General features: G+C 34.7%; 2 protein-coding genes across 3 annotated transcripts; one reads left to right on the top strand and one right to left on the bottom strand.

Moving 5' to 3' along the window:
- The first annotated feature begins 2,186 nt into the window (after positions 1 to 2,186).
- LOC141406081 (protein CDV3 homolog) lies at positions 2,187 to 6,161 on the top strand. The gene is made up of 4 exons (XM_073991117.1): positions 2,187 to 2,283; positions 2,416 to 2,672; positions 2,855 to 3,145; positions 5,322 to 6,161. Exons 2-4 carry the CDS (start codon positions 2,469 to 2,471, stop codon positions 5,553 to 5,555), a joined length of 729 nt encoding a protein of 242 aa, XP_073847218.1. The 5' UTR covers positions 2,187 to 2,283; positions 2,416 to 2,468; the 3' UTR covers positions 5,556 to 6,161.
- Positions 6,162 to 6,531: 370 nt separating this feature from the next.
- LOC141406082 (putative gamma-glutamylcyclotransferase CG2811) lies at positions 6,532 to 9,561 on the bottom strand. Of its 2 annotated transcripts, none has more exons than XM_073991119.1 (3): positions 9,081 to 9,561; positions 8,807 to 9,006; positions 6,532 to 6,699 (listed from the first exon to the last, which is right to left on the bottom strand). In XM_073991119.1, the coding sequence occupies exons 1-2, from the start codon at positions 9,401 to 9,403 to the stop codon at positions 8,850 to 8,852; spliced, it is 480 nt and encodes a 159-aa protein (XP_073847220.1). In that variant the 5' UTR covers positions 9,404 to 9,561; the 3' UTR covers positions 6,532 to 6,699; positions 8,807 to 8,849. The 2 variants fall into 2 exon arrangements, with proteins under 2 accessions (XP_073847220.1, XP_073847219.1); XM_073991118.1 differs by having other exon boundaries at positions 8,899 to 9,006; positions 9,081 to 9,532.
- Positions 9,562 to 11,922: the final 2,361 nt, after the last annotated feature.

Here is an 11,922-nt window from a genome sequence, read left to right as displayed (position 1 = left end):
GCATCTATAGCTCAGCCATCAGCTTCGCATATGCATCTACCTTGATTATTGAAATCAACAAAAAATAGACCGTGTTTAGACATTCAAACTGGAAAGAAAATTTTCCTTCTCAATTTCTTTTAAAATTTCCTTGTTGTTTAGACACGGAAATCATGTTTGTGTCAATTTTATAATTTTTCTTATTCTTCTTCACACTCATTTTCTCATTGCGCCGTTCAAAAACAAAGCCAAGGCAAAATTGTAATGAAAAGTAAAAATGGACGTGTGTGACAAACAATTAATTATTAAAGGAACCCTTGAATTGCATTTTAATTTTGATATTTCCACTTATTTCGAATTGTTTTTGCTTAAAAAAATAGTTTTTCCTCCAAATGGTTTTTTTCCAATTGTGTTCGGTGTTGTTTGTTTCTCGACAGAGAAAATAAAATGAAAGAAAATGCAAAAACAAATCTGCAGCCAACTTCAGGTTGTATACGAAGAAATAAAAAACAAAACAGAATTTGCCAGTACAGAGGTGTGTGTACCCCCTCTTATTCCTCTCTACTCCCTCGCCCATAAACTCAATTTTCTTTCCCATCAACTTTCCCTGTATAAACAGGGACATAAGTGTAAACACCGTGGTGTATTTCAGGATTTCGTGAAATCCAGTGGATTTTGGAGCGTAAGTGTAAACTTGGCATAGGTGTCAGAATTTATAGCTCTGTTCCTTTACGTGCAAGAATCTTCAAGTTTTACAACTTTTTACTCGAAAAGCGTTCCTTTACTTCAGACACCATACAATTCATATGGAACCAGATTACAACTTTTGCTACTTTTGCCGGTTTTACCACTTTCAAAAGTAAAGGAACAGACCATATTATTGTGAATAAAATCACAGACAAAAGATAAACAATCGATACACAGTAATGTGTTATTGTGAACACATTTTGATGGTATGGTTAATCGCACAATTATTGTTATTGATGTAATGCTTGGTTTGCATTTACGAAATCCACTCGATTTCGACTGTCAAATCCATACGTTAAACGTCAAATGAAATCCAATGGATTTCAAATGAGATTTCATTTGACGTTTGAGCTATGGAATTGACAGTTGAAATCGAGTGGATTTCGTAAATGTAAACTTAGCATAACACCCTATTCCGCCATGATATAATCCATGGTATAATAAAGTAGAGGTAGGTCAGGTATGAAAATCGCTGAAAAATACAACCATGTAGCCATGGCTTAAAACGTGAAATGGCGCAATAATAAAGGTAGATGTATATGCATAGTTAGTCGGTCTTTCAAAAACATTTATATTTAGAACTTCACCGTTTATTTTAAAAGTACCAAATAGAGTAAAAAATAAAAATCACTTTAGTTATGCTTCAGAATATTATTGCCAGAAAAGTGTTCCAAAAGTACCAAAGTTGTACCCAAAACTTAAGACAGTGAAAATAAAAATGCCATTCTCTTATATGATGTTTACATTAGAGCCTTCATTATCGGGATTTGTTTGACGTATATGTAATGAAATTGACATTTAAACCCCAGTGGGTTTGTTAAATCCGGTTATATATAAACGTACTATTATATTTTACTTGAAAAGTTTGACTGATTTAGCATTGTGATTGCTGGCATCCGATTTGCGGATACGGAGACATTTATTCAGATAGAAATTTTACGATATTTGTAATTTTTTAGTTCCCGTACTTTTAGAACAAATTTCAATAAATATCAATACTTGACAAATCGTTAATTCGCAAGTATTACTACATATTAAAAAATCAACTATGCATTTAATTTAGCCACGCGAATAAAATTTCTTGTCCTTGTTTTCAATTGCTTTTGACAGAATAGGCCATAACAAGAAAAAAATTGTAATCAGCTGTTAGCTGTAGCCTACCTTTTATATCATTGTACCATGATATACATGATATAATCAAGCTTGGAATGAAGTTCCACATACAGTTTTGAAGAGTTTATTATTGTGAATAAAAAACTTGGTAGCTTGAAGGAGTTTTAATCAAAATAATTTTGTTTTTGTAGTTACTGGTTCACTTTATTTATTGCATCACCATAGAAATATAAACGGGATAGTAAAAAATTGTATTAATGTTAATCACGACATGTGACTCCCCTAAGCAGAGTTGCTCTCTATTAACAAATTGATTTGTTTAACGGCGTCAGTGAAAATAAAATATCAGTGCCAGCACCTGTCATAAACTGTAATGCGCCAACGCCGGTTATGCCATGGAACGACATCGTTCTTTGTCCAAAACACGTTAAGTTCGTTAAGTGGGTAAGGAAGAAAAAAGTTTATGGAAATGAATTTTTTGCATGCTTGCAGAGAATTTTGCACGAAATTATCGATATCTTCCAATCATTAGATCGTCTGTGTTACGGTAAAACTAAAATTCTCAAATTTTTTCAGACAACAAACGAGTCCAAGTGTAGTGACCCCCCGTTCGTCGTTTTGTTAGCAATATGGCCGATTTAGATGATTTCTTTGCCAAGAAAGACAAGAAAAAGTCGAAGAAACCAAAGTTCTTGACGGCTGAGGAATTGGTTAAGAACTTGGAAGAATCATCCAAACGTGAAGTGGTAAAACCCAAAAAGCCTGAGCCCACAGTTCCAGCAACAGCGGCCACAGAAGGCGAGGTAGCTGAAGACAAAACTGTCGCTGAACAAGTGAGTAATGTGTGGATGAGCAGAGAACACAAACAAAGACACGCTGGCAAAAAAAAAAAAAACAACAGACAGCCAAGCCGTGCAAAATGTGGATCCGAATAAAGAAAACACCTTCAATTTCACTTTTTTGTTATTTAAAAAAAATAATGCATTTTAATTGTTTCTTGTGATTTTTCTTTTAGAATCAAGAAGATGAGTGGAAGGAAATTGAGGAGGAACAACGCAAGGATTATTCCGGTCTGAAAATCGGCCAATTGACATTGAATGACGATGATGATTTGAGCGGTTCAGAGGGTCAAGATGAAGATGGTGAAAGTGATGGCAATGTCAATAGTGAAACGGGTAAAAAGAGCGGTAGCGGCGTTTGGAAGAAAGTGATACCAGCTGAAGAGGTTACACAAATACCTATGGAAATGCCAATGCCTGCAAAACCAAAAACCTATGTGTCTCCAGCTTTGAGAGCAGCGGCGGCGGTAAGTAGTGTGCAAGGAGTTTAGCAAACTATTTAAAAATAATTTCCACATTTCCCTTCCAATAGTATGGTAAAGGGTATAAATAACCTACGGATAGTTTGAATTTGGAAATTTTGAATTGTAGAAAATATTTTGCCAGGATAATGAATCATCATTGGAAGTATCCTTAAATGATAGATATGTTATGAATAGTTGCAATGCTGATTTTGTGGATTCCTTTTATCATAGGCGATTCAATAATGCTAGCTTCACAACTGTATCTTATAAATTGGAACACAATATATTTTGTTTTTCATAAAACTGCTAGGATCTATTAATTTTTACTATTTTTTCGATATCACAAAGAGAAAATTGTTATCGTAGTAAAAATTAGTAGCTTACGAGATATGACCATCCCCAGCAAAATGTTCGATGCCGAAGATGACATTCAATCATGGGTGCAAGTGATCTAGCATGTCATCTTTTTAGCATCTTCATCGATGAATTTTATATGAGCGTGGACCCCAAAAGATGACGTTCTTTTCTGGATCCTAAGCATGTCATTTTGACCAACCCCTTGGCATGAAATTTTCATGTCTTGTTTGGAAAATGGAAATGCTGTATTGAAATATGGTTTTCATTAAAAACAAAACTCTTTATTAATTCAAACGAATTCATGAAATAGCTACAATTAATTTATCAGTTTAGTTTTTCAAAAATTTACATCCAAAATTGCAATGTAATCACCACCGCTGCAACGCAAAAGATTACTTCCTCCGTTCTCCGCAACTGATATTCTTTCATCTTACAAAAGGTTTTTTCAATTATCTTCCCATCACCAGTTCAGATTTCAACATGGGCTCCAAATGCACTCCTTTAAGTATTTTTATTTCGTAAATTACTTTTATTTTATAATTTTGTTATTTTATAACAACATTTTGGTAATTTATACTCTTTTGTTTAGTGACGGAAATATGTAGGGATCTACAACCCGGCTTGCTTTAGGGATCTCTAAGAACAAAATGTAACGAACGGGGAGGAGAGACTTTTTATGGAAAATACCATTTATGCTTAATTAATTTATTTTTAACTGTTTCTTTCCAAAAGTAGTTTCTTCTTTATTTTCTGATTCTTGTTCCTTTTCGTTTCGGACTTTTTTTTTCAAATTCCAAGAAGCGAGATTTGATTGATTTCATTCTATGTCAGATTTAGAACAGACAAGGGAACTTTTAAAATAGCAATGTGTGCAGTCCGATTCTATTTTTAGCTCGATGGTTGGGACTTCATATAATACCAATTGTTTAGAAGTTTTAGTTGTTTGATATGCAGGAAATGTAAGACTACATCACGACGACAGTTCTAACAACTTTGGTCTGTTCCAGAAACTGCAAGAATCTACTTATTTTTACTACGATAACAATTTTTCCTTTATGTTATCGGAAAAAATAGTAAAAATTAGTAGATTTTTGCAGTACTGGAACATACCAAAATGAAAATAAACAGGTGTGTAAATAAAAACACAAACATCATCTCTATTGGAGCGATGGAATGGGTACAAATGCTGATGAAAAGATCGGATCTTTCACGACTTCCTTTGAACCAATGCAAAAGATGACATGAAATCACGTCATCGCAAAGAACCCATTCCGTCAAATTTTGCTGGGTCTGAACATGTGAAAATTCCCTTGTTAAATGAAGAAAGTCTTAAATCCCCGGTCAAGGGCCGGCTGTTTATAATAAAATGTATAAATATGGTAGTACATCTATTCCGTACGCTTTACAATGGTACCCATATTATCATTATCCATTCAAAAATAGTGAAGTTACATACAAAGGAATTTTCGCAACTTCATTGGCCAATATATCCTGAAGTAATGGCTCCCGTAATAAATGTTACATATATATATATATATATATATATATATATATATATATATATATATACATATATATATATATCTGACAAGGGTGTCGAGACCTACCTGTGAAAAAAATTTGGTCCCGATCCGAGCTTACGAAGACATTCAACTTGCTCCGTAGCATCTTACAGGTTCTGTAATAGACATATTTACATATTACATAAGTACGTTTTTAGTCAATATCCGCTTTTGAAGCCTGCTATATAAATGCATCTCTGGTAGATTTTGGGCCAAAATTGATTTTCATTAATTTTTTTTTTTTAATTTCCTAATTACAGCAAAGTTCTGCTATTAAACCTAAAGTACGCTCAAAAGTGGCCCCTGATATTACTAATGCCGATTACTTCCCTACACTGGGAGCTGCAAGGCCAGAGGAACAACGCAAGAAGAAAAACGAACCTGCATTTGAAGAAGTACGTCATGGTGGCCGTGTGCTAAGGGTAAAGGAAACGACTGCCGCCCCTACAAAGGCCACAAATCGTTTCCAATCGCTGGACGAAGCCGAAAGCTAAGGCACACAACACCACACATACAATTACATGCGAAACCTATAAACACATTCAAGAACAATACATGGGGAAAGATATATATATATTAAGCCTTTTGTGGTACTGCCTCTCTACAAATCAATTTCCATTGATTTATGTCAAGTGAACAGACAGACCCCTCCTCAACATCAAAAACAACAATCCAGAAGAGCCATATCCTCCTTTTCCCACATTTAATTTCTATTTTTTGCCATTTTTTCACATAAAAAGAAAAAAAAAACGCTTTTCAACAAAAAGTTTTGTTGCTTTAATACCACCCGCCTTTTTTAAACCGAAGAGTGTAGTCATCTATTATAGCTCATTTGGATGATATAAAACAAATAAAATTCCTGTTTTTCTTTCCTATTGTAAAACAATCCGCCAACCTCAAATACCCGTAGTCCTTTTTTGTACTCTTGCAATTTTTATTTTTCTTTTCTAAGATTTATTTTTTGTATCATGATAAACAAAACGAACGTTAGAACTCTGTAAAAAAGAGAAACGGGTAAATAAAAAATTTGAACATGGAAATGTAAACAGAAAAAACGTAAATAAAAAATAGCTTATTAAGCAATTAAACAAAAAACAAAATAATTTGCTGATTTCAATATAAACACATTAAGTAATGGAAGGTTATTGTTTTGTTTATTGGGTCAATATAAACAATTTCGTGCTTGCCTCCAATGACAAAGTTTTTGTTTGTAATAAAAAAAAAAAAAAATATGGAGAGAAAAAAGTGCTTTGCTAAATAATTTTCACAGTGATCGATGAATGAATGGCAAAGATTTGTTATGTCAATTGCTATGAGAGAGCATGAAATACGACTCCATTTGGCCAAGTAGCGAATTTCTGTTTGAACATGAATCAATACATTAAATGAATTGATACACTTTTGCATTTTGAAATGTATTTCATATGGAAAGCAATCATTTACATACTCCCAAAAAATACACGATTTAAATTCGGATGTACGTGCAAAAAATACACAACTTATTTATTTTTATATACTCATAATTGTTCCACAAAGACTCTCTTATATACTAGTAATAACAATAAAAAAAACAACAATCTTTACATTTTGGGGGCTTCCTCGTCTTCATACATGTCATCTTTGTCGCTGTCCAAGTAGCTGAAATAGAAGGCAATGCAAATTACTATTACCAGAAGAAAGAAGTATTTCCAGTAAATTAAAAATGGGTGGGTGTTGTAACTTCGGTAAACTGGAAGTAGGTATTTTCAGATGACCTATACGATTTATCAAGAGGATAAGATTATTTATAAAAGTTTACCTTCCACTAGCGTAGGAAATTGTAAAAGATAAAAAGGATAAGATGTGAAAGACGAAATTAAGTTTGACTGACTATTCCGGCTAAATAAAGTTTTATTGAGCATATACTTAAACTTGATCCTATATTGATCTTTCTCGTATAGAGGTTGTTCACCTAACGTGGGTTCTATACTATATGACAACTGTAAAAAATGTCTACCCAGCAAAACTTCAAAAGCCAAACATGGAAGCTAGGCTTAAATCATTCATAGCTCAATGAATGTCCTTAAACATAGATATTAGACCGTCTGCATAGGGTGACAGGGAAGACTATCTATCGACTGATCAGCTTATCTTTCTATTAAAAACCTTGGAGAGGTTGATGAACCTTGAAATCAGGGCCAAGCTTTTGAACAATGCTATAAGTCCTGCGCAACGTGCCTACATCAAAGGCAAATGGGTAGAAACAGCATAAAATGAAGTAGTGGGATTTATAGAGAAAAGTATGAAAGGTTCGAAGTACACGTTAGTATCAGTTATGGTGTAGATGGGGTAAGTTGGTGTCTTATCATTACTGTGGCTGCTGGTGTAAGATGGTCTTGGCATGAACCCCAAATCGTTGCAAACATAATTGGACCGGTGACTACGTCGATAGTCAAGCAGGCCTTAAATCACTCTGGTCCTACATCAAGTCTGCGGCAGTCTTGTATTGCAAGAACATTGTGTTGATCCCGAGTTATATAGCAACATCGAAGGAATTGAAATAGCGGATGGACTGGCGCGTCACATGTTCACCCAATATCGACAGCTTGAGCAAGCCAGCTTCATGCGGCAGTCAGATTTGGCAAAGAACCTTGATGCAAGGTATCCAAGGTAATTTGGCCCATCCTCTACAAGCGAAGAACAACATTTCTGCTTTCCACGAAGAAATCTGACCAGAAACTAACGGTGAGAATAATCACGGGTCACTGCAGAATAAGATCAATGTCCTGCAAATGAGAAAGAGGTGATACTGCTGACTTCTGCAGATTATGCGAAGATGAAGAAGAAACAGAGACAGTCGAGTACTTATTATATTGCTGTCCTATGCTCACGGTTTGGAGATTGCGAATAATGGGTGGGCACACGATAAAATCTCTAACAACCTTCTGCCAAACCGAACTAACAAGTCTGCTTCTTGCCAAGGGTCTTGAAAATGAACTATTAAGCACCATAAAACTCATAAATAATCACACACTCTCTGTTCTAAACATCTTAAATCATCGACATCCACAGATATTGTTTTTGTACTGATTCCAACGATATATTTCATCTGGGAAATGTATACTTCCGGAGATATGAGCCTTGAAATTTCCATAAATACCTTCAGTATTATAAATGTTTTTCTACATAGGCGGCCTTCGATCGCGTTTTTTAAGACTTTTTCATAGAGACAGGTACAAATCTCGGGTAAAATTGTAAATTTTTCTCTAAATAGCTGACTTTCGGCTGACTTTCACCTATGGACAGGTGCAAATCTCGGGTACGGGAAAATATTTTTTTAATTGTATTTTTTTTCTAAGTAGGGTTTCTAATTTCTAAGTCTTTATCCTATAGACAGGTGCATATCTCGGGAATGGGAAAAATATGTTTTTGATTGTAAATTTTCACTAATTAGTCGGCCTTTAAACAAGTGAATTTTTGTGACTTCAGATGTCCATATCTCGGGAAGTACACGTTGGAATCAGTACAAAAAAGAAAGATAAGACCTATTCTATTCTACCTCACTTTTCAGCATTCATTGGATGAACACAGGTCTTCCAAGTGAAGAAGCTGTCTACTACGACAGCTACGCATCATTTAACCTAACCGAACCCCCATATTAACAGTGCCGATTAGTTTAAATCTTCTACCCTCTATGATAAATCGTATATGAAATAATTTGCTAAGCAAATGTAGATACCAATTATTTTACATCTATTAACATTACCCATATCTACATCTGTATATATGTATGTAGACATGCATCTTTATCAGTAATTCAAATCATCAATTGCTTTTATATTCACATCACGTTCAGACCTTTCTCTATAGGGTTTAGCCGGCGTATTATGATATGAGGTCAAATGTTCCTTTTCCAATAATTTTGCTGGGAATTTACGTATCAAATATATCCAGCAAGGCACAGACCTGCAATAAGGAAACACATTCTCAACATAAAAAATATACACATTTCAAAATCCCCCTTCTTTCTTCTAACATACTCTTTACTTTCCGTTGTATTTATCTTTTGTATTTCACGATCATAATAGTGTGGATAATCTTCCAATATATCCAGATTGGCAAACATTGATTTGTCCACTTCATAGATTTCGCCTTGTATATTATGACCCGTGCCGGGTTTGTCTAATAGAAATGGTATATTATAACGTGTACCAACAACAAGTGGAAATTTTTCATCTGTCTGTCCTCTGTCTATAAAACGAGCAAATCCATTCTCGGCCTTTGTCAACCAATGATGATTTGGTTCACCGCGTTTCAAAGTGCCATAGACGAAAACTTTAAAAAGTTCATTTACTTTGGACATAATGCAAAATTGTTATTTTGTTGCGTAAAACTACTAATTGAAATTGCTAAATTAATAAAATTAATATCAATTAAATTGCCTGAATGGCTTTATCTGTTATCAAAACAAGAAACAATTGCTCTATTCCAGAACCTGCAAGAAGCTACTATTTTTACTACGATAACATTTTGTTCTTTATGTTATCGAAAAAAGTAGTAAAAATTAGTAGATTCTTGCAGCACTGGAACAGACCAAATAACATGACAATGACAACGACAACAACGGATAACAAAACAAGTAGGAAAAGACCAAAGTCGGGCGGGGCCGACTATGTAATACCCTACACCAGTCGAAATGTGTAAAAATGGAATAATTAGTATACATCCCAATACGCAAATGGTTAGCTTAATGATAAAAGTACTTAGCTCCAACGCCACGAAGAAGTTTTTTAATAACCAAAAACAAACATTAAAGTAAATTTTTTGAACTCATTAAACTCCAAATTATAGCTCCAATTTGGGGAAAATCGTTAAAATACCTAAAATCGGGAGGTACCGTTATATGGGGGCTACAAAAAAACATGGACCTATCTTAACAATTTTAAGTGGCGAAATTTCGTGGCCACTGGGAACCACAATTTCAGCTAGTTCAAGCAAAAAATGTGGCTAAGATCCCTAAAATACCTTTAATCGGGAGGTATCGTTATATGGGGACTATACCGAACCGTGGACCTATCTTGACAATTTTTAGTGGAGCAATTTCGCGGCCATTGAGAACCTCAAATGTAAAATTTCAGCTAGTTTGGGCAACAAATGCGGCTAAGATCCTTAAAATACCTTAAATCGGGAGGTACCGTTATATGGGGGCTATACCAAAACTTGGACCGATATAGCCCATCTTCGAACTTGATCTTCCGACGGCTAAAAAAAATGGTATTCCCCAATTTTCAGCGAAATCGGTCAACAAATGCGACCTGTATGTTGCGAACGGACGGACGGACATGCATAAATCGACTCAGAAAGTGATTCTATGTATATCCCTAGAAGGAACTATGGGTCTATCTCGCTTCCTTTTGTATGTTACATACAAATGCACTAAGGGGTAGTTTACACCATCTATCAATGTCATATGACACGAAATAAAAACATTCCATTTCTACCCACGCAGGCAATGTGGAGACGTAATTTTATTACAATTTTGATGGTGTGGACGCACAAAATAAATGGCATAAGGAAAATCCCCAATATTGCACATATTAGCGACTATATAATGATGGAAAATTGCATGTCATATGACATTTACATATAGTGTAAACTACCCCTAACACATAATACCCCTTACCACATAGTGGTGTAGGGTATAAACACAGGGTTGTTATAGAAGGTACGAAGTACGTTATGCAAGTTACATATCAGCTGTTTCAAAATACTGGGTGCGAAAAAACTAATGCCAAGTTTACACTTGCGCTCTAAAATCCACTGGATTTAACGAAATCCTGAAATACACCCCGACGTTTACACTTATTTTTTTGTTGATTTCGAACATATCACAATAATCAAGGTAGATGAATATGCGCAGCTGATCGAACATGAATTTTCAAAACCAGTTGTTGTAAATTGAATTAAGTCCCAATTTACATTGGGCGAGTTTACTTGCGGCAATTGTCATTTTGTAGGAGAGAGAGGTGAGGCATATGGTAACCCTTTGCCTCTCAGCACCCTCTCTCACCTACAAACTGACAATTGCCGCAAGTAAACTCGCCTAATGTAAATTGGGACTAATCATCAAAAATATACGACAATGTAAAACTTTACAACTTTATTTCGAAAATTATCGTAAAATTTGTGTATAGTACCAACAAATGAAAAAATACAAAATGATTTTGTCGTCGAGACATCATAATAATAAATTTTGATAGATAAAATTTGTGTTCAGGGGCTGGATTGTTGTTCTATGAAAATTTAAAATGAAAAATATTTTCTTTATAATTTTTTTCATTCGACATTTTGTTCCTTTGTAAAATTTTTCATTTCACATTTTCATAGAAATATAATTGAACCCCAGAACTTGGAAAATATTAATACTTGCAGCTGTTTTCCCGTTTAGTGCTAAAAACGCGCTCCCGTACACCGAAATCTAGCAAGATTTGCACTTCTCTTTAAACAGAAATAGCGCCGAATAACACCCTATTCTCCTGTTTTCTGCCATACAATTTATAGTAGACACTAGCAACATGTTCATTATCATCTAAATACGATAGCTGATCCCATGGTAGAATAAGAAAACGTAGCAGCAATACACAGCTGACTGAACTTGGTTGTAACGTTAGTGTCAAATTTCATCCCAGCAAAAAAGTTTGGAAGTAGTGCAATGCAGAGTTATGATTTCAATACATCTTTCGATGCCATCCACACGGAGTTATGAAAATGCACTCCGCTCGATACATTTTGGAAGCACTCGCTTAAAGATCCATAGCCAAGCAAGCCAATTTTTTGATCACTAAAGTCGCAGTCTTTTTTTCTGAACATAAGAAAGAGTGT

Source organism: Musca autumnalis, unplaced genomic scaffold, assembly GCF_047663935.1.
Source record: "Musca autumnalis isolate F117 unplaced genomic scaffold, ASM4766393v1 scaffold_5, whole genome shotgun sequence".
In the NCBI taxonomy this organism is placed as follows: domain Eukaryota; kingdom Metazoa; phylum Arthropoda; class Insecta; order Diptera; family Muscidae; genus Musca; species Musca autumnalis.
Note: the sequence above shows the minus strand (reverse complement) of the source record. Positions and strands in the feature narration are given on the sequence as shown.

Coding starts and splice junctions, on each gene's coding strand:
- LOC141406081 (XM_073991117.1), top strand. CDS start 2,469: ATGGCCGATTTAGATGATTTCTTTGCCAAGAAAGACAAGAAAAAGTCG. Junction 2,673..2,854: donor ACAAAACTGTCGCTGAACAA/GTGAGTAATGTG, acceptor TTTTTCTTTTAG/AATCAAGAAGATGAGTGGAA. Junction 3,146..5,321: donor CTTTGAGAGCAGCGGCGGCG/GTAAGTAGTGTG, acceptor TCCTAATTACAG/CAAAGTTCTGCTATTAAACC.
- LOC141406082 (XM_073991118.1), bottom strand. CDS start 9,403: ATGTCCAAAGTAAATGAACTTTTTAAAGTTTTCGTCTATGGCACTTTG. Junction 9,007..9,080: donor AATACAACGGAAAGTAAAGA/GTATGTTAGAAG, acceptor TCCTTATTGCAG/GTCTGTGCCTTGCTGGATAT. Junction 6,700..8,898: donor GCTAAACCCTATAGAGAAAG/GTCTGAACGTGA, acceptor CTTCTATTTCAG/CTACTTGGACAGCGACAAAG.